The sequence below is a fragment of the Varroa destructor genome, unplaced genomic scaffold (assembly GCF_002443255.2).
Source record: "Varroa destructor unplaced genomic scaffold, Vdes_3.0 BEIS01000005.1, whole genome shotgun sequence".
In the NCBI taxonomy this organism is placed as follows: Eukaryota; Metazoa; Arthropoda; class Arachnida; order Mesostigmata; family Varroidae; genus Varroa; species Varroa destructor.
The window spans coordinates 6,499,901-6,525,278 of record NW_019211458.1 but is presented as its reverse complement, the minus strand read 5'-3'; the positions used below and the strand labels follow the sequence as shown (position 1 = coordinate 6,525,278).

Here is a 25,378-nt window from a genome sequence, read left to right as displayed (position 1 = left end):
TATAAGGTTCATACAGCCGCTAAAGCTTTTCACATTTTCGATGGTCCACTGCAAATCCACACTCTCAGGTAAAAGCTTCGGTGATAATATCCGAGTGAACGGTCGCATATTCCGATAAGTACAGGCACATATCAAAACAAAGTCATCTCAAAAATAATTGCGTCAAATAATAAAGTGTTATAAAAAAATCATCTTTTAAAGCACAAAAGTAACGTCTATCACATAACCTAATACATTTACAAAATGCTGAACGATACTTAGGTTATTTCAGGATGGCACGTGTATAGCACGAAAGGGCAGATGGGATTTGTCCAAAACTTTTAAATATAGTGCTTGAAACAACATAAGCTAGCTTCAAGTTACCTATTCTACTGTATGTGAGTGAACATATTACGTTCGGTAAACGTAATGATAGTCTGGAGCTCCAGTCTTTCCTAGCTATGGTGACTTGTGTTTGTTTCGAGTCACTGGTGGCTTGAAATTAATGGAAGGCTTTCCTTGCGAACTCCCATTACCCCTATTATCAGTCCGGGAACTCCAACACCACGACCACCTCAACTTGCAGATATAGCAGCATTGGTTTGGAATACGCTACAATTTTATTAATTGGGCGTTATCTATATCTGATTGTCAGCCAGCTTGGCGCATCAGTTGAAAATTCGTAAATGGAAAACTATAATAGAAATAACAATTATTAAACATTTAACAAAATCAAAAGGACTTGACCGAATTACGAAAAATATTACTTATTTCAATTCCCCTGGTACGTCCAGAATGCACACAGTAGACGTCTACTGTGCTCAACTGGAGACCTTACAAGACACGAAAGCCGAATGACCTTTACAGGACCTGCTTGCCTTAACCATATAATACCGATGGCATTGGTAAAGTAACGGGCCTGAGACCAATTAGAGATTACACACGTACAGTTGTCACTAATCTCTAACACAAACAGATATAATAATCACCTATGGACATGTACAATAGAGAGTCGAACATGGCAATTGAGTAACAATACGCTCCGTGTGACATGATGGCCATAACAGATAACCAAACAATTTCCTTCCTAAAGCTTGGGAAAAAATCATGTTTAACAGTTTATCTTGGAAAAGTGCAAGAATCTCGTGTGGACAATTACTTTTATGCACTAAGCAGTTCTTTAAAAAGTTGTTGCTCTTGGATTGATTGTACAGGTTGTTGCACAATTTTAAAAACACAAAATTACAGTTCTAAACATAAGACGTGTAAATCGTTTTGTGTCATGGCGAGCATATTGCACAATAAATATTAAGCCTTTTCAAGACAGCGAATTGAGAAACAGATGTATTATCGATCTTTTTAAGCATATTGCAATAAGTAAACGGCATACATCGTCCAGTGATTAATTAATTGACATTCGAAATCCATTGACAAGTTCGCTAACACTGGACACTTACTTCACGAAGAATAAAATGGCGGAAATTTATTGGATGATACGATTTACTTGTATTCGTTTTGACGCTGCCAGATTTCGTTAACTCCCAGCTCCGGTATGAGTCTGCGACGTTAAAGTATCGTCGAATAATGGTAAAGCTAAGCGGTTCCGACACTGGGACCCAAAATGTATTTTCATACATAATTTCGAGCCAACTGTGACGCAAAATTATTATTTAAATATTATTATCTATTGAGTATTTAAGATTTATACATTAACGGGATAATAAGGGACAAGCACTCTTGAAAACAATCAACTTTCACTACCTTCTGTACTGTAGTCATTTTCTTACCGATTATAGTTGTTAGTGAGACAGTTTATAATGAGCACTACTCGTCTAAGTCGATTTTCTTTAATGTCAAATAGGAATTAAGTCCACCGCGCCGCCTAGTTCTCGCTTGTACGCCTGCACACACAAAAAAAACTTCTATCCGTCCGCTAATCATTTCTAGATACAACACACGAAGAGATGGGAGTAGCAAAAAACACACTAACTACCAATACAGAATACATTTCACTTGAACTATGGAGACCTCGAGGCTTCTGAATCTGCCCAATCGTGCCCCTATTACAAGCAACATGACAAATCATCATTGTCCTAGGCAAAACAAATGGCTACCTGCATGACACGACGCAGGGCTGCTCTAACCTGTCGTCTACTCCTACTCCTTCGAATTCAAAGAGATACGGACCGTTGTTGCTCGAAAACGAAGGCAGCGTCAGGTAATGCTGCGGTCGACGTGTACGACAAGCGGCGCCGCCTCAATTATTTACACTAACCTTAGATGTAAGCTGAATATTATTCTTTGATGGATGCTTACAAAATGAGTAACAATCATCGACGATTACTATCTCTTTTGTCTGCGATGTTTTTTTTCCCTCTATAATACAATATAGTAAGTGCATCGCAACTCCCCGTTATTCACCGCGAAATTTATAGCAACCAATGTCGTAATTAAATCGGGAGATCCGTTAGATAGCTGGAAAAACCAGCGCATCAATTGTCTCTTGCTGTAGATGTTGTGTCCGTTATACTTGGTATATATTTGAATGCCGTAATAGCGATTCGTGTATACTGATAGCATCGTGGTGGTCTCAAGAGCAAATGCTACACTCTCTTAGTCTAGGCTAGCTATTTGGTAGTCAGTGTTCTACTTGGTCAGTTAAGTATGAAATATGGCCCTTAAGTTACGTAGCTCTAAACAGAACAGAAGCGATGATAGGGGTGTCCATTTTCTCCCGGTACGTCGCGAATTTCAACTGGCGGATAAGCTTCCCCAACAAAAATATATGCCCGAGCTAATGCTTATTTACGTACCATGCCATAGTGTCATTAGCGAGTTCTAGTTAGTTAGCGTCGGTAATCGTTTACACTAAACGCCGTCGTGATTCTTCCCTCTGCTCTGGTCTTAGCGATTTCTCTATACATACGTTCCACTTACGTTGCGTACTGTCAAATCACAGTATTCGGAACACTCACCTTTTCGGAGGCATTTGATCCATACATGCGCGATGAGATCACTGTGTTGTTTGTGATGGAGAACCCACAATGACAGGGTCTCAACGCACTCCTGCGACAGATCAATCGACGTTAGCTTGCGGGCTATCGCCGCCTCGTCCATCGCACCTGTGTTTCGCTCCTATTTTAGCCACACTTTACTTTGATTAAACACACTTTAATATCTTTGTCTCGCTCAATAATAAACACACACACAATTGGATTCCGCGGCGGCAGCAGCGGTAACCACTTCTTGGTTTGCTGCTGGCGTTCTCGTGCGCCGCCCGTCTCTCGAGACAACAAATAAAAACGATTCTTTTTCGTCTTTTTGCTATCGCACTTGTTCTAATGAGCAAATCCCTACCCCCTTCCCCGGCGAAATAAGATGCCTCCCTGTATTCAACTACGGGTAACGGTGACAGCGAAAACCCGAATAATTACGCCAATTGCAGTCGTAATACGATACAGCACCACGCATGGCGCTCCACTCTCCCCGTTCAGCTCAAAGGCGCTCTTCCGAAGACAAATCCACTCTTCGATGAGTGCTAGTCTCAACTACCACTTTTCCTTACTTGAGAGTAACAACATCAGCAGCTGCAGGATTCGTAAGGGTAACGATATTTGTATCAGTCATACTACCATAAGCCGCAACAGCGCAAATAGCAACAGGGACCAATTGGAGTTGGTAACGAGCAGTTGTGGCCGTAGTTCGTGACGAGAGACGGTTTCGCCCAGCTACGTCTCCACAATAACAAATTCGCTAGCAACTGCTGTCGCTTTTGCTGCTTGCAAGCGAATGAAATGTGGGGGGATGAATTTCGGCGTATGGGCTCCGATGAGACGCGCCGCGAACAAAAACACACCGCTATCTGATAGGGGCCGCCACTAACTAAAGGTCTGAAATCGTCTAAAAGCGACAAATTTGTGATGAAAAAGTCCGACGATCACTCTAGGGCCAAGAACCATCAACAACACTCAATAGCTGTAACCGTAACACCAGCAATAGCAACTGCACGAGCAGCCGACAATGACTCCATCACACAGCGCGCGTCGCCATCTTTCCTGTTGACATTACTACCTACTACTCATACTTGGAGTCGTTGTTGGTATTGTCCTCGCGTACGACCTCGGCTATAGCTGTGGGTAGCGCCTGCCTCGCACGGCTGTCTTGGGTGGTTGAGTGGCGGGAAATTCAAAAATGTTTTTCACAGACGACACATCGGATCAGCCTGAATCAAGAACAGAGTTCTGATTAAAAAAAAAAACAACAACAGCCATAAATAACCATGTCCGACTGGCAGTTATTGCGATGTCATGGATGATTATAGGCTTATATACACGGTAGATAGTGGTGGTAAAGTCACATAAAGTCTAATGTTACGAAGTCACATCATTCAAGCTTGTATACATGAGCAATTAGATACAACTATATAGAATAACATAATTTGCTTAGTTAGATTTTTTTTATTAGTTAGTTAGATTTTTTTATTAGTTAGTTAGATTTTATTATACTGAGATCACATGCGGATTAGGTTTTATTCGTATCTTCTATTGATTTAGTCAGCAAATCTATAAACAGATTAAGCGTTGTAATTGTGAACGCCTTATATAAATATCGTTGAATAATAATAATAATAATAATAATACAAACCGTCATAAACATTTGATTGTTGAGAAGATCTATGGAGCCGAGTGGTGGAATTACACCTGAACCCACAGCTTCTGGACTGGCTAACTACTTGGTAATGCCAATGATTATCTTAAGGTGCTCCAAAATGCAGCTTATATAGAAGGATGCACTTTTCATCTATTTTTTGGTCTAACCTCGTCTAATATTTTCGATATATTTGAAAGATCCTCAGAAAATGATTCGGCAATCAACACGCGAAGCTTATAGAAAATTTCAGCAGTTTTATTTGACATCGTTTTATTAATACAACAACAAACGTTCATAAACGTTTTCCTAGTAAGCCTATGTAGAAAGCGGCCTTGATTGACCTATAACAACGCTAACTTCCATTAGGGTAATTCGTGGTTCAATAATCTTCAAAATGTTTTCATGGAAATTTGATCACCAAAATAACATAATGGCTTTATTCGTGTGCGACCACAGCAAAAATGATGAGGACCTCTGTAACCTGCATGACTTGCACAAACAGAAGTTCCTTTTTAGCATGACTCGTTTGTATGTTGGTCAAAGGTGGCCTCCGTAACCGTCCCGATGGGACGTTACCTGCTCTCGGACGTGCTGAATGGTTGAACTGCGTATGTTTTACAACGGAGTTCGTGACGGCGTTCGTGACGCCGGCTTTCGTGAAACGACGATCGTGCTGGAGCGAACCAAACCACCGTTTGCCTCTTATCAAAGCGAAAACAACGCAGCCTTATTCAAAATGTCATTGAGGCATTTCTCATTTCCATCCCATTCAACAACCGAGGAATTGGTTGACCTAGCATCTAGAGATGCTTCCCAATCCGAACCGAAAACGACGGATTTGATCCGAGAATCTGTTACTGTTCCAGTAATTTCAGTGAGTGAAGTGAGCTTCAGCGAACAGGCACCTTCGGCGGGATGGTCACAACCTGTAGAAATATCCCAAGACGACTCGTCTCGCCTGTGCAGGGATGCCGCATGTCAAACGGAATTTGAATGCCCTATGTGTAATCAAGCTCTAAGTCGAACTGAAATTGCGGTTGAAAGTCGTTCGACACAAACTGCGCCAGAAACTCGTTCTGTGTTTACGCGATCCTCCAGATTTCTATCCGCTCGCCATGGATGCTCCGATCCTGCTCCTCCACCGGATGACCCATTTACATTGGCCAGAGTTTCGTCCAAAGGCGATTCTACTGCTGTGTTATCAAGGTACAGTTAAACATGAGTTATCGATGGCCTATATTTAAGTAAAATTTCACGCTTAGATAATTTCTGCCGATCGCTGCGTGCCTATCATACATCAGCACCAGCGTGCACAACCTGCATTGAGATTCGTTTACGAGAGATCCGTTCTCCTGTGTGTCTTTAATTATATACAGTTCGTTATATAACGAAAATAACTATCTATAAGAGTGTTTAGCTTCCTGAATACTCTCTCTAGTATAGTCATTACGCTTCCTGAGATGCACCGTTCACACGTATTACGCAACACGTTTAGCATATTGTGAACAAAGCATTATTTTCCTTTGTCGTACTTGTAGCCATTGAAGATTAGATACCAGACACGCTGCGTTAAAAGTTGGCATTTTCTGAAAAGTGAACCACGATCTGACTATCATTATCCGTATAGGTTCCGCTGGTGATGATCCTCGTCAACGCGCCTACTATAATCAGTGTTCTATCAGAGGTACAAAACTCTTCCAGTCGTTAAACTTCAGTAGAAACTATAGTATATGATTAGTCTACTGACAAAGTTTGAGGTTGCAGTGCTCTTTGTTATATGCAACAGGTATAACTTTTTGAGGTGGAGAGGGTTCCGCACCTGCCCGGGCAAGATAAATTTGCGAATAGATCTGAGTTTTCCTTTAGCTTATCACAAAAAAAAGTAGGTTTTGTTACAGGTTCGACCGAGCCAGGCCGTAACAGTTATTGTTGTTCCATATTTTTTAGTTTCTGAAGTCAGTATTGAAGCCAGTGTCAGTTTCCGAAGCTGCAGAAAGCTCTAATAATAGGTAGTTTTTGGTTGCATCTTTTCTTATTCAGAAAGACAAGATTTGTAGGTTGCCAAACAGGAAGGCCTGACTGTCCATACGCCGGCTATTATGTATTTACCCAGGTGGCGCCTGGCCGAAGCTCGACCAGTCATAAGAAACAAATCTCTATAAACATACCAAGCTAGATAAGAGAGCATCGTATATATATATATATATACAGAGTGGCATTCACATCTCCATCTGAAATTTGTTGAAAGAGCACGAAATATTATTGCAATAAACGGTATGTATTTCACTGTGTAACACACATTTGTGACAAAAGCACAACGCTATATTATACATGTACATTTAATTCTAATATGTCAAACGCAATGGCTACAATGGTTATGACTATGGTAATTGAAAAGGTCCCAACACCGTGCGGTTTGTTTAAAAATACTACTTTTAATATAATGCTCCTGTTAAATCATGTTGGAAGTTAAATCTATTCTTTATTCCAGTTTGTTTCTACTGCCTTAATAAATATAAAATGAACTCTTTAGGGGCTCTTCCAAACTCTTCATACTTAGGCTACCCTCAATAGGTGGTTGTTTAAGGATGCAACAGCTTTGGCCTAATATCAGGCGTTCTCTGGTCCGATTGACTAAACCACGAACACTGGCGAGCCGTTCATAGATTTATGCAATGTCTGTGTCAGCCTTAAAAGGTTTGCGGCGCTATCGCGACGACTCGATGATTGATTAGAATATCAATGAACGGCACAAAACAGCTAGATGACTTATTAAGTGAAGAGTTCCAGGTATGCTTATTTACCGGCACCAGGCATACAGCAGATTTGGTTTTTGTGCTGAGTAAACATGAACTTTAGGAAACTTTTCTAAGAAAATTTTTGAAAATCTGGGTGGGTGTGATAGCAAATATTGATATTCAAAAGGTTATTTAACAAAGATCGATGTGGTGTAGCATCTCAAGTATAATAATGATAAATTTGAGCCTAATTTCTTATTAAATTCATTAATATTAATTAAATTAATTAGATTAATTAAATTATTAAATTCAGTGAGTAATTACACTGAAAAAAACATGCACTTACGTACAACTAGTAAGTTTGTTTATATGCAACGCTGTGTAATGGCAGCAGGCCATTTAAGTTTGGTATCAGTCTTATGATTGTCTCACATAGTCATCATTCAACTCCTGTTTTTGACCATTAATTACCTAATGGATACCCTGGATTCGAGCTCCTTTAGATGGCGACGTGGGTGGAAGGGGACTTTAGGTGGCGATCTCTGCGACAACAAAACATTGAAGCTAGTCGACGACAAACCCGTCCGTCATAAAATCAGAGTTAAATAACGAGTTCGTTATAGGGTCGCGGAGCAATGCCATTATTACAAACAGCAGCCAATCCATTTATACAGTAAAAAAAAAACTGTATTGGCAAAATTAAATAAGCCCAAAGAAAGAGCTGGTCGATCAAAAATAATATATAGAAACAGGCAGATACATTTTCGAGCGTCGATTTCCCAAGGAATCAAGCCTCCAGCTGCTTTGATCCTCTCGATAAGAGAGGCGGCGGACGCGTCGTTGTCTCTACTGACTGCCTATTATTGCGAAGACTCATTCTACCAGAACGAATTTCAGTAATCTTCCTGTCTTTTTGTTTCAACTACTTCACAGATGTATTATTTACCGCATAGTGACGACTGGTGGCCGAAGTTCATATTATCAGGAATAAAGCTCAACATATGAGTGCACTGATACCAAAAGCGTATATTAGAGATTACCTATATCGTATGTTAAAGCGAAAACCTACGAATATGATTTTAAGTGGTGACTAATCAAAAGGACAAACTTTTAATGCTATAGGTTGTTCCTCGATTAGCGATAAACTGGTGAGCTGCGAGGAACTTCTCCACGAGCCGTGTTATGACGAGACTGCCATTGGCTTGTTTCATAAGTTCCAGGACAGTGTGTCTCTGAATATCTATCGCCTTACATACACGTAATCATTATGCCTCACGTGGACGATCTCACTCTTAGATATTAGCAAGCAGTCGATGAAGCGCATAACATTGTTAGTTATTTGCTGGGAACCACAGCTGAAAAACACGGAATGACAGATAGACGAGAAGAAACTTGTAAATCGTTAATTAATTGAGGTAATGTTGCAGTGACGAGACAGGCTATACAATGCTTTGAAAGTGATCAGCGTTTCCTACAACTTCCTAGAATCACTGTTATCTAATAGTAGGAATCCATCTATAGAAAAGCTCCGGAAGTGGTGGACTAGGATGGCTTCTATATATGCATACTGTAGACATACCTTGCTATGATTTTTAGTGAGCAGCAGACATTTTCTACTGTGTAATAGAACCCAAACATTTGGCTGAGCAGTGATGTCGGTATACTTCTGTACCATAATAAATTACGTGATTCGATCAGAGAATGTTGGGCTCTGAGTGGTCGGATCGAGTTCTAATTTTTATTGCGAACTTGGTATCATTTGCGTTTTCTGTTGTCCTACTTAACTCAAAACCCCACACCTTCGTGTTTATAATTATGTAAACTGTCGTTGTATTAAATTATTCTTGACAACGCGTTCTAGGATCAAGTTAGAGTACTAAAATTTACTATTATACTTACTTTTCGATAATGCTGTGCAAGACTATACGTATCTACATTTGTCGCAATGCGCTGAGATCGATGTTTCAATTTGCTTTCAATATTCGATCTAGCGCAGTGTTTGTCTAAGTTTATGAAATTTCGCCGTCTAGGTTTTAATGACAGAACATGGTTCTTAATCCTCCAACGAGTAACTTAGACGAGGCTGTTGGCCACTGTGTAACAGGCGGTAACACAGCTGTTGAGAGGTTTCATCGTGTATGCAATACTCATTTGAAGCATGATCTATTACGTATTATGACAGCGATGTTGACCTACTTTAGATGGTTGTTATGGTTATCATGGCTATTTTCTAAGTAATTTGTTTCTTCAGCAGGCGAGTACGCGGTCGTTTCCGCGGCCGGGGACGTGGCCGAGGCCGCGGGGCTGCACCAGCCAATGCGGTCGTCCAGAACGCGTCGGAGCAAAATCAACTAAACGGTGGAAGAGGTAGGCAAGACAGGAGGGCTGCTGGATTTGATACACTTTTGGCTCTACTTGAGTCGCGTCTCGGGGAGGCGGCTGGAAGGCCACCAGTACAAGATGGTCAGCCTTCGACAGCGGCGGCAGCAGCAGCGGCGGCGGCGGCGCCACCACCGCCGTCATCCTCGTCAACGGGAAGGGCGACTACGCTTTCTAACGTGACGATCCCGCTTGATCGACAACCAGAGATGGGCGCTTCGAATTCTTCAACAGATGTCGCCGTTCAAGTTGTGGCTTACGATGGAGATAGCTCTTCATCAAGCGACACGCTCTTTGGAGTTTCAGCACCAAAGAACCAAGCACCTGTGTTCAGAACATCATCGAGTCGTATGGCAAAGTTACAGCAAAATCTGTCCGCCAGAACAAAGACAACAACAACAACAACAACAACAACAAATACAAGCGCAACTAGTGCAGCCGCACCGTCGACGCCTGCCGATATTCGCGGCTCCAGGTTTTCGAGTTTTCCAGCTGCGAGCAATATCTACGAGTCTACAAATTCAAGCCGGGACGCAGTTAGCGGAACCCACGTAAAAACCTCGCCTCCTCCCCATTACCCGCCGCTCACTGCGCTGGCAACTCCCAACCAACAGAAACGGGACATCCCTTCAACGGTAGCTTCATCTCTGCCTATACCCACAATAGCTGACTGGATAACCAACATTAATCGGGGGCCCACAAGAATCAGACGAGTTGGCGTGAGGGGCTTTCTCGACCGACTCCTGGGAAAAGAAAGTGTCGCCACGACTCTACAAAGAGGTCAGGCAGACGTGAAAAATAGTTCGTTGGCACCAGCAAATGCTCGAAATAGCAACAGGTCAGCTTCATCGGTAGCTCCAATTGGTAGAGTGAAAAGTCCAGTGCTCGTCGCGGCTGGGGCTAGGACACGGTCCGATAGCGACTCTACTCGCTAATTCCAATCACTCTGTAAGTAAGAGTGATAGTTTCTTACAAAATAGGAAATGCCATTTTTGGGAAACGCAATACTTACCTACTTCGTGTTGCGGAAGAATACGAAAGATTGATACGAAAAGCTCTTAGTTTATGTGACCCTAGACCATTCAACTAAACACATATTCAGGCATCTAGTTTTATCTACTTGCAGCGTTAGCAGTAAACTGGTTAGGTAACTGGATAAGTTATTCCTTGAGGACTGAATAATCAATCATTTCTAACGACTCATCTAATAATTAGTTAATAAAGAAAACTCTTACCGCTAAGGAATGTTATAGACTAGAGATTATTCAGTTTTCAACGAAATGGGTCTAGAAATCTAGGAAAAAGCATTGGCTACGAATGTTAACTCGAAACGAGCTTTTCGGCTTTGGGCCGAAGCAGTATTGTGGATGGACTGTAATCCATAAGACGACTTAAAAAAAAAGACACTGTAATCTTAGTTTCTTTGCTAGTATAGTCAAGGAGGATCCCGCAAAACACACAAATCTCCATTATTAAAGTATCTGCCGACACCATCTTCATAGACAGATTACTGGGCAGTCGTAACACGAATGTTTATTTATGGCTAAAGTACGTCACACATGCAGAACTTCGTGCTTCTATATAACGAAGATTTTCCCCCGACGAGATGAAAGCTCTCGTTTGATGCACATATTTAGGGATACGTAATGAAATAGGAAATTCATTCCGCAATATTTTCTCGGTTCTATTACTGCTATCAAAATAGGTCGGGTCTAGTTATGAAACATTCCCCTGTTACGGCGGTAAATAAACTCGGTTCTTGAGTAGTTCTTCCCGTGGCTCTCCTTACTCTCCGCTGTGCTCGCCATAGTGTCTAGTGCCGTGTCATTCAAAGGGATTTCGGCTTCAATCTGACCATGATTTCAATTCTGCGTTTCCTGAAAGCACACTACACACGTGTGAAGCTTTTATTTATTTTTTTTTTTTAGGATTTATTTTACTATCATTGACGGACCCATTTCTAAAATTCACTCAATAGGCTTGAGTAGCAAAAAAACGAAAAATATGAATGAGAAGCAAAAAAAACGTTTTATCGTCTAGTTAATACTGTTTAGGTGATTTTATTTTTTTTTTTTCAATTTAAAAATTTGCAAAAAAAAGGTCATAATTAACGGGACCAAATATTATATTTTCGTTCGGGGAACAAAAAGTGTTTTCGTGGTAACTACAGTACATCAGATACATTGCATCTGCAGATTTTAACGCATATCTACTGATCGGGAAAGATGAAAATCGTCTCAAATAATCAGACAAATTAAGCGTATAGGTCTTACATGATTTTCTTACTGATATTTTCTTTTGAAACAGCAGTAGCGAGTCGTTGATTTAGACGGAGTCAGAAAGAATTTCTCCGTTCAAGGGTTGCGCCCATAGATCTTCTGCAGTACTCTACTATATCTAGATGGCCGCAGGAAAGAATACCCACAATAAAGTGTTGTGTTTAATCGACGGGTGCGGGCATTTTATCCAGCGTCAATTTTGACGAACCTGTCAACGACAACGGACCACCCCATACGAATCGACACCTCCACTGTCAGATAATAGCTGACTCGATAACTGTGTTTTTAAAGTGTGGCGTGTACTCCGTATGGAGCCATGGCTGAAGCAGTTTGTGAACACACGCATCATATGCTAGAACTGAGAGGCTGCCCCGATGCATTCGAGATGCAAATGGCGTCGGTTATTACGATTGAGTCGTGATATCTAACGAAGAGTAGGAACTGTTCTGTACTTAAAATAATCATTCGCTTTTGAAGTAGGTTGTTGAACCACAAATTTGGGTCCTATTATCAGGACGTTTCAATATGTTCGGGATGTTCGAACCTAGAATTATTTGGCAAAGCTGAGAACACTTCCAGGTTCAGCAAGAGTGGGACTCTCTAAGAATTCGAGTTTCTAGAGGTTCCTCAAATTACCATTATACCTATATATATATATAGGTAAGCTTACACATTTTTCATGTGTGATAGAAGGGAGTCAAAGCGTATATATGCTACGGAAACAATTTTTTGCGTTCAGTAACCGGCGAAAAGCAATTATCATTAAAAACTCATTAAAAGCTCATTAAAAACTTTATTGGTTCTAAAAAGCCTGTTGCTATATGAAAAAAACACTTGGACAAGTTTCTCAAGGTCAAGTCTCATTCATGCACGTTTGTCTCTTTTATTTACTTTATTACTCGATGACGCCGCTGTAACGAACGCGTCTGTAGTGCAAAAGACTTGTCCGCTTGATCTGTGCTATTGTAAAGGAGAAAAACTTCAAAGAACCAAATTTAATTAATAATAATCTATTCCTCTAGTAAAAATCGAAGTTGTTCAAAACGATCGTAGCGGTAAGCTCATCCTTGTTCCTCTTCTGTATTGGTAAGTGGCGCGCACGCCAGACCACCTTGAAGTCGAGAACGACCAACCACGAATACGGAACATTGTATAGAGGCACCCAAGAATCAATTTCGAAGAATTATCTTCTCCACAAATCGGATAGTGGTTATGCGCGAATCGCTGAAAGCTTAACCTAAACAGCAGAAAATGAACGCTGTTTCTTAGTAGTGAGCATCAGATCTTTTGTTGTCGTTATGGTTGTCGACGTATCTTTTGTTGTCGACGTACCACAGATTGACTATCGGTTCGTTAATGAAGTGAAGGCTTAATCCTTGATACGCCACGACTGTCGGCATATCGGGCACGAACTTTGTAGTATTATTAACAACAACGAATTATCCTTTAACTATACGAATATATCCGTTTTGTAGTTTATCTTCACCGAAAAGATAATAATGTGCGGTTTTAGTCGCTTAAGTAAACGAGCCCAATCATGGATAACAGACAAATCTGAAGTGACTAGTTGAGAGTACATTCGTAGGAAAAATATATTTCTAGGCTAAGTGAGTTGAAATCAAATCTGAATTGTTGTACGATAGCTTAAATTGTTCAATCGAGATTAGCCGGCCTTAATCATTTTTAAAGCATGTAAAGCTTGAATGTTTAAAAAAAAACAGTGTTTTACAACAGGGCATAATACTGCCTTTGCAGACATAGCTCGTCGCTGATGTAGGACATGCTTCCAGGCCGAGTGAAACGATGCAGTCAAACTAAATCGAGCGGCTTACATAAAATCTATATATCAATATAAACCTGGCTGACGCTGATTGATTGATTGTAATAAGATAATAGTGTTAACATTTGCTACTAAATACGTATGTAGTTACGAATATGCAATGCTGTAATGCAAAGCGTCATTTGATTGATGTATTATAGATATTCATAAATATATATATATATAAAAAAAAAAACATGATCAAAGGAAGCAATAGATAGAAAAGGGAATTTACTTATTCACTAACAGGGAACGAATCCTACAGTAATGTGCAGCGAAAAACATAGCGACCTTTGGTTATCGACCGTTATCTGGCACACCGAACGTAAGAGTAATCCTCTGATCAAGCTTAAAAAAGATCAAATCTGGCTTATTGCCTGAAGATCCTCTGTTTTGTACCTGTAATCTAGCCTTTTGCTCGCCCACGGCTGACAGAATGGGCAATAGTCCATGTTTTCTGTCCTGCTGTTTGCTCATTCTGCAAGCACTATGCATTTTTTTTATCATTACCCAACCGGTCACGGGGATTTCGAAGATTGCATCGTTAGACTGATGATACCTGAGACACGTGACCTTGTTAATTAACACTGTTACTAAAGGTAGAAACGTTTAAATCCTATGATTTCAATGATCCTATGAAATCCTATGATCAATGTTACAACTACATGGTTTAGGTTTCGGTTAACGTAAAAATAGTCACTTGGAGGAGACAACGACGACGACGTACGTTTTTCCTGTTCTCTGTCGTAGACAACTGGTACGTAGTGGATGACCAGTTAGATTTAGGGTGGGAATATGGTTGTATTTAGCCAGCTTTGGTTTAGGCAACTGTTTGCTAAAACCCCGCTCAATTTATTATGATTATAATACAACTGCTATTCGTAGCTGGGTGCTTCGATCGGTCACTGGATAAACCTCTAAGTCTTCGCGTTTAGTCAGTCAGGCAGACAGATGGCCTTCGTTGTCTCCGTTGTCCCTTTTTTCACGTTGGCTCCCGGTGGGGTCTCGGCGCCAGTCAGGCGGTACATCTTTTTCTATCTTCAGTATTTACCATAGCCTTCTGGGGGCATCGCTCTGCGGGTCCTACCGGATCGCTTCTACGTGGCACCAGATGACCTCACTTGTTCTAAGCGGCCGACTCAACAAAAGACGTTTGGTTCCATCCGCACAAGCAGATAAATGTCAACGGTCCCTTTTTTACCATTACTGCATGACTACATCATCCTCAGGACGGACGCGTTACTTAACCGAGTCATTTCATCTTATCACGCTCAAACAACAATCGTACATACGTTCCATTGTCGTCATAATATTGTTATATTGAGGTAAAAAAAAGTATAACGACTGAGTTAGTGCTATACGTCTTCATATTCCACTGGTAGGGTCCATTTGAATGAATAACAGGAAAAGAACTGGGTCCGGGTTTAGGAGATGAGTAACGCGTGAGTCAATTTATTATAGTAAATAAACAGTTACAACGGAACCCTGCAATGCATCATTTGGGTGGAGACCGTATACTAATACGCAAACTCGTTCTTCAACTATTGGTTAAGCGAACCGATAATGATGACTCTCTTTTTTTGCTCGTGCTCTTTGATACCATTGAAATATGACAATGGTGATACTAATAGAACGTACCTTTTTCTTTTTTTTTTTGTGTGTTAAACAAATGTTTTAGATATTTATTAGTCCAAGAGTTACAGGAAGAATTGACATTTGTTGCAGCTTTGTGAATTTTTATCGGCAAATTTGATATGCTATGAAGGAAAGAAGTATGGCTTTTTTTTTCTTTTTAGTGATCTCGATCACTATTTGTACGGCCACTTGTGGTGTTGTCCTGTTAGGTGGCCTTTAAGACGCAAGATAGCTACACGATACGGGATCTTTAAGAGGTAACACCATTTTGTTCCATTTAGCTGCTAAATGGCATCACTTGCTGATGTATCTTCTGCGAAACACTTTTAGGATTAACAGAAAGTCGGCAAATAACTAGGTTTTATGGTTCTTAATACTGTCCGTAAAAGATGTCTCGATCTGTATGGACAAATACTATAAGCGGGGCAAAGAAAAGTTCACTCAACCATCTTCGAACAATATAACGATATTCCGCATTCACGGTTTCTTGATAGGCACATGCGTGTCATGCCCGTTATCGTATGCCTTACGTGCTTAATGCGACAAACGTAACTCGGTATGTTATTAGGCTACTGAGCGCACGCTGATGATGATGCCCACTGGTTTTATGCCCGTCTTTTACCTGCAGTATAATACGCCCTATAATACATCGAGAACAAGACCAATCAGTATCGCAAATAGTTCGTGAATTGGTTCACTAATATAGAATAGACAAGTGTATAAAATAAAAAGAGAAGACAAAAGCGTGCTCTCGTATTGTTCAACTCTGTAGATCGTCATCCTAAAGTAGTTACATCTTCCTTCGTAATATCTGCGACATCTGCAACCCGACCCAGTACAAACGGGTAAGCACGGTGCATAAACACATAGACAGTTCAAACGGCGAGTAATTTGAAGATCACGATTTATCCCGCAGCGTTACTGAAGATCACGCGCTTAGAAGGCACGATTGTTCTAACAAGACATTGGATAGTGATTTTAACAATAGATGAAATCAACAAGCTCCGTCCCTTAGCTGTTCACAATAATTTTACCAACTGCCATAAATTTAGGCCATGGTTACGAGAATAAATACATATATATATATATATATATATATATATATATATATATATATATCATAAGATGGTCATTAAATTTTTGTTTTCTAAAGGATCATCCGTGACAGAAATTCGTTTTATTTGTATCTCACAGAAAATCTGAGTGACGACAACATGGAGATTGTAATGGGGATCAATGAGCCAGCAGAATACTGTAAAATCTCTAGCGATCGTTTCAACTTTTATTAGCAAGAACCACTGCGCTTCTCCTCAAGCTAAACAAAGAGTGATTTTTTGTTGAGAAGCTGATACAGGTAATTTCAAAAATAAGGCCAATAACAAGCCTGATTACAGTAAGGGTCAGCGAGAGCAGTTGTTTTCAGTTCGAGATGTACGCGTTAATGTACCTAATCAAATCGGTGACTTAGGACAACTTATTGATCGAAATATTGAGCAAAATATGATTTTACTTCATATGTTTGACAAAAGACGAAAGAGCGCTTGTAAATTAAGTGACTCGACGGTTTTGGATTTTGTCACCGATCATTATTGTAAAGCGGTCCCAGACATTTTTCATCGCGGGTGGATTGAAGAACGTTTACCTTCGCTTTAATGCACTGTTGATCGGGCAGCGGTAACGGGGAGTGGAGAATGGGGAGCAGTTGGAGGGAGCAGCTTCTTTCCGTTTTCAAAACAGAATCGCGGCTGCGTTCGGGCGAAAACTGAAGTAAAAATAACTGTAACAAGTTGGCGAATCTGAAGGAAATGGCCCTGCTAGCTTCAGCAATTACATGTGAGGAGAGCAAATGTACGACGATTTCGTGAAATAATACCCATCTACTCGGATGCCCATCGTGGTACCAAGGCCAACATGCAGATCGGGACGCCGACAGACAGAAACCCTGTTGGAGGCACGACGAGGTTCACTCACACGCTTACCTACTCATATGAACAGGTATAGAGTAGAGGCACAACGCTGGCTTCGTAAGGCTGTAAGCACTTAGCTCGGCCAATCAGTGCTTATTTTTAAGGAAATGTACTCGAAGATCCACTTGGCTTACTGCCTTCGCTCCAGGGAAATCTTGAAACGTAGACGAGAGATAATTCGCAAAAGATAATCTGCAACATCTTCACACAAGATTGTTTTTGCTGTTAATTGGGAAGCCTTTACAAGCCATTTGTCTCCAGGTTATTTTTGTGCCGTGTTTATTATTTCTTATAATTGATTAGTACTTGTTAATATATTGCTATAAGTATAGATTCGCTGATTCGTCCGGTCTAAGATGACCCCTTAAAGTGTCCGAATTGAGCTGACTTTTCTGTGGGGGGTCGTTAAGGCTTTATTTTAGGAAGAGACGTGTAAAAGACGAAGCCGCATAGGGAAGTACTTGTGCCTCTAGAAAACAAATTTTGGTGTTACCTAGAAAGCGTAATTATTTAGGCTGCCGAGCCGGCATCGCAACAAGAACAATGGGGCAAAACTAAATCTATAATCATACGATGGACTTACATACATTTTTCGTCGGCCGTAGATCTTGCTAAATATTATGCGATTAATGTTAACTAGTATATATTCTATAGTTTAGCTTTTCGATGAATGAAAAAAACACAGTAAAGATGCTTAAAATACATTTTTAGAGAAATTTAATATAATATGCAGCCGTTCAGCTGATACGCTTGAACAAAGTTGTTGTTGATAGCCAGCTCGACATAGTGGACGAAATTGCGACGAGAACGGCTCTGCAGATGACTATAAAAGGCTTGCGGGCGTTTTTGTTGCAATGACAGCTGATGGCTAACTAATAATCTCCTATTCGTTAACGCTTACGACCATGCCCAGCCCGAGGAATACACAATCAGCCATTGTCGAAGAGGTTCAACTTTTACCGAATGGCACTCGTCAAGCGATACCAGTGTCCGTAAAACTTTGGCTAATAGAAACCACATCTCTATAGTGAGTTGACAACTAAAACCAATACAGTCATACATTTAATCAATTTGTCCGTCTTCAGTCAACGTACTCGTTCTAAGTTACGCCTGATAGTTCGCACGTATCGTCGCGTGGTCGGTATTTCCGGCACCACGATGTGGCGGCGTCGTAGCTGTCGTGTTAGGAGCAGACAGACACCGAGGCATAATCTGAACCGGTTACCTAATGTCAACTAATTGAAACGATGCCAACGAGTCGGATAGAAATGATTTTTATTATTAAAATTCTTTCTTAACTGTTGCTCATTTGTGACAAATAGGCCTTATTAATTAAAATTACCCGTACTAAAGGGCTATAAGAATAACAATAGTAAGAAGAAGAACAACGACAATAATAATAATAATAATGTTTCCCTGTTTCATTTAGAACTATAGTGGTAGCGAAAAGAGGCCAGAGGAAAAGCAATTATCCCGACCACCCGAAGCAACGGCGCGACGACTTTGGCGCGAGCGGCAACGAAGGAAAGCGGCTATATAGGTAGGAAACTACGAATTTGCACTTTGCTAAAAGGAAGAAAAGCAATGAATGAAAGAAATAACTAAAACAACAACATACGAATCACTTTTGTTGCTGATGAGAATCCTGCCGCTGCCGCTTATGATCCGAACAGCGACCACCCAGCTGCCCTATAGCGGCCGTAGTAGTAGTATAAGCGGTAGTAGCTGTTAGATAAATAACGCTCTAGACGGCGACGGTGTATCTGCGTGTGCGTGTGTATCCATAGTGTCTACGGTGGTCTTCCTCGGCGCTAAAGGAGAAATTCAAGTCAAACTCGAGTATCGTGACGAGGGTCTCCTTAAGGCCAGCGACCGCATCGGGCAGGAAGGCGAGGCGGTGAAAGGCTCAGCACTGCCGTTGTTGATCCTGTTGCTCCTTTAGCCTGACGAGGCCGGGCTCTTCGGGAACAACCACGACAAGGCCGTAAAAAGCGAATAACGCTGAGGCGATGAAGGGTCGGAGCTATTGCTAATTAAAATCTAAATCGCGTAAAAGATCATTTTGGTAGTAGACTGTTGATATAATGAAGTACGGACGTCCGCTTTCAGTTTGTGCATTGATGATTAAGTACGGTCACACTCGATAACGTATTAGGCGGCGTTGAGGATATTCTGTGGGGTCCTTGTAGGCCAATGCACACTTCGACATGAGCATAGATTGAACTTGTCAGATAAAACGATGCAGGCTATTTGAACTTACTGCCATTGTTTTGTCCTAAGGCCTATGATGTGTTTCGATTTATCAGCGAGGTACTTGATGTATTGCTAAACTTAGAGATGGTCGAATTGATTCTTAGCACCTTTTTTTTTTATATAGAAGACAACGGAGAACGAGATCTTGCGACCAAGACTGAAATTATCATCTAAGCATAGCGGAATCCGTCGTTCTAGATTTAGTAGTAGAATATTCAAAATTCAATACGCATGTATTACGTCAAACGTGGAACTTATAGTAGTAGTGGCGCAGTATAAAAGGATTCGTTTTTTATAATACCTGAAGCACTTCACTGGATATAACCAGCGGCATCGTTTCCGTGCATTCATTCACACACTTTTCATGCATAAACATCATTTCATAGGCTGAATGTTACTCGGACTTCGCAGATGCAATAAGTCGTCTTTCTTCTCTAAGTGATAGATTTTGTTTGGTTGAATCGTGTTAGAACGGCTCTAATATGATTCACAAGCACGTATCACGTAGCATTTTCAGAACACGTTTTAGCATCACAGAATATTTTCAGATACGCGTAGCGAGACCCCTAAGGATATTCCAAATTGCGCGTACAGATCCTTAGGATACTTCATACATCTGCTATTTTCACTGATACATTAGTATAAGCTTAAAACCGGCAGAATCTTAAGTTTCCTTACGCTGCTGCGTTTAAGACAGCAAGCAAACTCCTGATATTCAACTTATGTACCATAGAAAATAATCGAAAGCATCATCAGTGGAATCGTTTAGGCAAATGCGAACAGACTATAATCCGTATCAACCTGGACTGTCTAGAACCCTGTAGCTTACCCGGCATCGAAACGATTTGGCGCTATTAAGCGCTCAGTACTATTAGATGTTTTTAGCTTTAAGTCGACGTTTAATACCAGACGTCTTGCTAAAATACGGAATTTAGTGGCCTTACCTAATAAGTTGGCTTCGGCCGTTTCTTATTCGGCGATAGAGTTTTCGGATTAACATGTCAAGAACAGCTTTTATCCACTTACAGAAGCAGGTAGATGTTTGTGGAAAAAAGCAACATAAAGACCACTGCGACGAGTGACGATAACAATATGACGCGGGCAGTGGCGATTATGGATCCACCGGCAACAAACAACACGTCCTGCACCTTTTTTCCTTCACAAGGGGTACAAGCATCGTGGTTCCATATCTAACTGATGCAACAGATCAGACAACCAACAATCAATGGAATGAAAAATGTATATGATGATTTACGCTGGGCTTGACACTCCGCAATCTATCCTGTTCTTCGCAGGTTTGGCGCGAAACTTTAGTGGGCTCAGTTATGGATGATCCCCCCTCCGCTAGTAATATTTCACGGATAAAATCTCGAATTATTCAATATACACGGCTGGGATTCAGCCGTGGCTTGAAAACCTTGATCATTAGTATCACTGAGTTAAAATTCTTAGATCCCGATATCAAAACTATGGTGTGCGCCGAAGACATCAAATACTTTTCTGATCAAGAAAACCTAGTCAATTTTACAATTAAACAGTAAAAATCTATATAAAACACTTTGGGAAAAACAACCCCATAGAAAATTATGACATCGGCAAGCTTAAACTGAGAACAGCTAATCAAGTGCGTGACCTAGGAGTCACAACGTCAACAAATATCAGATACAGCGACCATGTTTTAAGTTCTGATTGATGTTTTCAGAGAAGCATAGAGCGGATCCTATGCGCAACTACAACTAGTGAGCCGAGTCCTTATATGCAACCGTGCGGCTCCAGAATGGAACATAGGGTCGATTAGGAAATAAAGAGAGTACAAGTGAAATTTACTCGGCGGCAGATGTAAACTTAATCGTGATTAAGTGGGTCATAACGGTTCCGTATAATTACGATGCAAAAACATGCGAAATAGATCAAGGAACAAGCTACACGTAGGAGGGATGTTCTTAGCTATCATTAATACGGTCACCGAAAGCGTATAAAGCACATCGCTAAAAAAAAGCGATAACAAAAAGCTACGTAAGAATCGACTCTGCATAACGTGCTTGTCCTGTCGCTCATACAACTATCAGCTAAACACCGATTTTTCCTCGTTTTGTTTGCATATCAAATATTTGTATTATATAGTAGTAGTATATTAAAGTTTTATTTTTGGAATACGCTATCTTGGATTTGACCCAAGCGTGCGCGCATTTTGCTGCTACAAAATGGAGGCAATAGGTAGCAGCAGCAGCAGCTTCTCACGAGCGCACAACGCCGTTCAGCAAGTACGTTTATTCGAAAAGTCGGCCGTCTCTGGAACGTTGGTGAACGATACTACTATCTTATTATTTCATAAATCAATTGAAAGATTCACTTGATATATTTACTAACGGCCTAAATATTAGATGCGGAAAGGACGTAAAGACTAAACAACAATAGAACAGCCTTGATAAAATAGTTGTTAGACGGCATTTCTCATGATGAAACATTTAAAAATATTGATTACTATGATTTTTCTAGATTTGATTGTTAATGTTGTGTTCGGGTATCGCCTGTAGACCCGAATCTCTCGTGACAGCGGCAGAAAGAAGCGTAACACCATCAATGTCTTGTGTTAGATTTACAATTGAACGTTTCATTTACTGAAGTTGCACTTGTTTAATTAGAAAAGACCAATTTGTTTGTACGTAATCATATCACAGGAATAATAATTTCCCTTGTAAATTGCGTACATCCTTTGGTAGGTTACAATGATTATCTAATAGAAACCTACTAGGCCAGAATAGTTAAATGCTGGACCGGTTTCGTTTTTCAGGCAAGGATTTACAATTTTTTACTTTCTTTCCGCTCTAGGACAAAAAAATAGGCTCAACTCATGACAACACATTTTGGTCACCTATAAAATGAATGCTGTTCCAGTGAACTCAGAATCAGTACTTCCTTTCGCATGAAACTGTTACTAACAACTGTAGAATAACAATAAAGTTTGTTTTACTAAGGTTAGTATATGGAGATAGTTGAGATGAGGCGCAATCTATTTGTCACCAAAAGATTGTCACACATCCATCTGATGACCATTCTACGGTCACGTGAGGCCGACGCATTTTATACATCCGACACTGGACTATACTGAACGAAAGAAGATATGAAAACGAAAGAAAGAATATACGCCTCTTCTTGAAAATTTTATCAATGCAAGCTCACACAAATCCTCTAACCAGTGTGTAAAACTTACTTAGCGTTAACTTAGATGCCACATAGCCATAAAGGGGCTAAAGGTGATTTTCGCACATATTAATAATTGCGTTTTGCGTTAGAAAATTAAAACAGTGAAAGTCTTTTTCTTCTACTAATTACACCTGTTTCTAAGAAACTGTTGCTTCATATGATTTTTCTCAAACAATTTAAACATTACATTACTAATTCAGTAAGTGAATTAATTGCATTAGGTCAATCCCGAAGACTGATACAAAATGAAATCAATCACGCACGGTAGCTGCGTCAGCGATTTCTCCGACTAAAAGTAAATAGACGATCCACATGAATGAATATTGAATATCGCTGCTTTATAGATTCGAAGCTTTTATCTATTATGATGCGGCGGACCTCATCTGTTTCGTGGTGTTTTTCTCAATAGACCCCGCAATCCATTTGCCTTCACTAATTGCTCTACTACTATTATGATTAGTATTTGCAAACAGAAAAAGTGAGTGAGCTCTTGTGCCTCGTCGTTGATTTCCTTTTTCTGCGAGACAGTGCCGATGCTGACGATAATGGTATCTATCGAAAATCCAAGGCGTCCGGCGATGCCTGTCTCTCTTCAACACACAACTACGACTTGTTTATTTCGATTGATCGGAACTGAGCACTCACCTGAACGGGGCCCTGTTGCTACCACCGCTTATGAAGCGCAGTCTTTCGTTAAACATGATGTTTCTGCAATCAATCTCAGCTTTTCACCAAGACCAACTTTGCCGCCGCGTCTGCCTCCAAAAAACATCATCATCGCCATCATCATCATCATCGTAAAAACGACGGTGGCGTCAGGAGCTGCGAAGAGCGACAGCGGTGAAGAGCACGCGCTAACTGCTTTTGTGTCGATCGTTTCCCCTTACCTACCTTTTTCCCTCCCTATTGTTCGTCGTGGCCATCGTCGCTAGGCGAAAAGATAACGTTAGGCTCACTGACGACGCACTCACGAAGTAATTTCCTTCAGCTCATACCGTAATGCCCGCCCTACAGTAGTCACCACCTGGGAATGCTACTCCCCCTTAAAGTCAGCTCCACCTCCGAGGAGGAGGACCGCCGTGTTGGCCGGATATGATCAATAGTGGACATCAATTGCGACAACCGGTAGTAATAGACAGAACCGTAGGGATGATCAGGATAGGGGGGAAAAAAGTAAACGAAGCAGTAGGTGCATGACGCAAGAGGTGCCGAAAAGCCACTGGGTGGTCCGCAGACGCTCGTTCGCAAAATTCAGATATTTTTAAGCCTTGCGATGTGGAATAAGGAAGTGCAGTTAAAAAAATGCACATCTAAACACTACATAAACAAATTGAGCTTCATAGGCTAAAAACCTTGTATACAATATATATAACATACATTAAATTGAATGTTTGTACAGGTACGTACATTTGATCGATTAAAGCATATAGACCGCTACTCTGGCGACACCAAAGTTCAGCAAGATGTGCGGCCAACACGAGACTGCTCGACTTTTCAAGTATTTTCAATTTTCCGAGAAATCGTAGAAAACACCTCTGTTTGTTCAGAGAGTTGGGCAGAGATTCTATTCAATTCTAACGCTAACCGACCTTGCTTTTTACTATCAATGTTGCTCAGTCGATACATTTTGTTATGCGGTGCAAAAAGTCAATTGTCATATAAGCGTCGGGGACCGAACATATGTCTAATATTAGGAAATAGGTCTGATTAGCACCAGAATGGCAGGATGCCTGCGAATGTTTTTGGCGACGTTTACCAACGAGTTCTCACAACTGTTTTGTACAATGCTACTAGATGATATGTTCCAAACTCTGATGCGATCAAGCCCGACTCGCCAAGAATTTCTTCGGCCACTTCTGATTCGCAGTGGCATATCGGCCGCCGCGCCCCGATCGGTCGATCGGCTGATGTTTTCGACGAAATTTTGAAAGAGACTTTTTTGCTCAGTCAAGATGCCATCACGATCTCGTCTGAGTGATGCAAAAATAAAAATAGCTACGGATAGTGACCGACCGGAGCTTTGCTTGTTATCGAGGGAGTTGGCGTCGCTGAAGTGTGCGTATATCGGCGTGTATCTGTGTATGCATGTGTGGGTCAGTGAAGGCTTGTATATCCCTGTGTCACTGTGAAGTGACAATTTACAACTTCATCGAAGAGTTACTATTACTAGCATGAGAGTGACGTCGGCATGCCGCCAGACGGAAAAACAGTCTGTCGTTTGTTCAGTTGGACCGGATCTACGCGAAGCAGCGGACCAAGCTGGTCAGCCAACCATCCTACGATTTCCCAGAGTTGTGCTGTAGCCGAAGTGCTTGAAGTGCACTTGTCACTGTGCAATGCAACGACGAAGAACGTTGATCCTAGTTCTTAAATCGAATATGGCCTCCTATGAATTCAATGAAATAGACCGAGTGTTAGTGAAATGGCTAATTAGTAGGTTAACTCAAAAAGTTTCTACCTTGAAGATTGACT

At 40.9% G+C, this 25,378-nt stretch overlaps 2 protein-coding genes and 1 long non-coding RNA gene across 8 annotated transcripts in view; 1 reads left to right on the top strand and 2 right to left on the bottom strand.

Annotated features, from left to right (window-relative positions):
- Positions 1 to 4,068, bottom strand: part of LOC111251010 (uncharacterized) — a 32,974-nt gene extending 28,906 nt beyond the window's left edge. For 3 of the 4 annotated variants that reach the window (XR_002673601.2, XM_022807134.2, XM_022807136.2), the window contains exon 1: positions 2,955 to 4,068. Coding sequence is in view for 3 of the 4 variants with exons in the window: in XM_022807134.2 (XP_022662869.1) it covers positions 2,955 to 3,096 (142 nt within the window). In the remaining variant the exon portion in view is untranslated. The remainder of the gene's footprint in view (positions 1 to 2,954) is intronic. The other variant, XM_022807135.2, reaches the window with a different exon arrangement.
- Positions 4,069 to 5,140: 1,072 nt separating this feature from the next.
- Positions 5,141 to 18,983, top strand: LOC111251984 (uncharacterized). 3 transcript variants are annotated; one of them, XM_086990791.1, is made up of 3 exons: positions 5,141 to 5,835; positions 9,619 to 10,694; positions 18,876 to 18,983. In XM_086990791.1, exons 1-2 carry the CDS (start codon positions 5,225 to 5,227, stop codon positions 10,679 to 10,681), a joined length of 1,674 nt encoding a protein of 557 aa, XP_086846917.1. In that variant the 5' UTR covers positions 5,141 to 5,224; the 3' UTR covers positions 10,682 to 10,694; positions 18,876 to 18,983. The 3 variants fall into 3 exon arrangements, with proteins under 3 accessions (XP_086846917.1, XP_022664941.2, XP_022664946.2); XM_022809206.2 differs by lacking the exon at positions 18,876 to 18,983 and having other exon boundaries at positions 9,619 to 11,518; XM_022809211.2 differs by lacking the exon at positions 18,876 to 18,983 and having other exon boundaries at positions 5,143 to 5,835; positions 9,622 to 11,518.
- On the bottom strand, positions 14,257 to 21,677 carry LOC147755220 (uncharacterized). The gene is made up of 3 exons (XR_015328910.1): positions 19,065 to 21,677; positions 18,541 to 18,681; positions 14,257 to 17,647 (listed from the first exon to the last, which is right to left on the bottom strand). It is a non-coding gene; the product is annotated as an uncharacterized LOC147755220 (long non-coding RNA).
- Positions 21,678 to 25,378: the final 3,701 nt, after the last annotated feature.

Coding starts and splice junctions, on each gene's coding strand:
- LOC111251984 (XM_086990791.1), top strand. CDS start 5,225: ATGGTTGAACTGCGTATGTTTTACAACGGAGTTCGTGACGGCGTTCGT. Junction 5,836..9,618: donor TCTACTGCTGTGTTATCAAG/GTACAGTTAAAC, acceptor TTGTTTCTTCAG/CAGGCGAGTACGCGGTCGTT.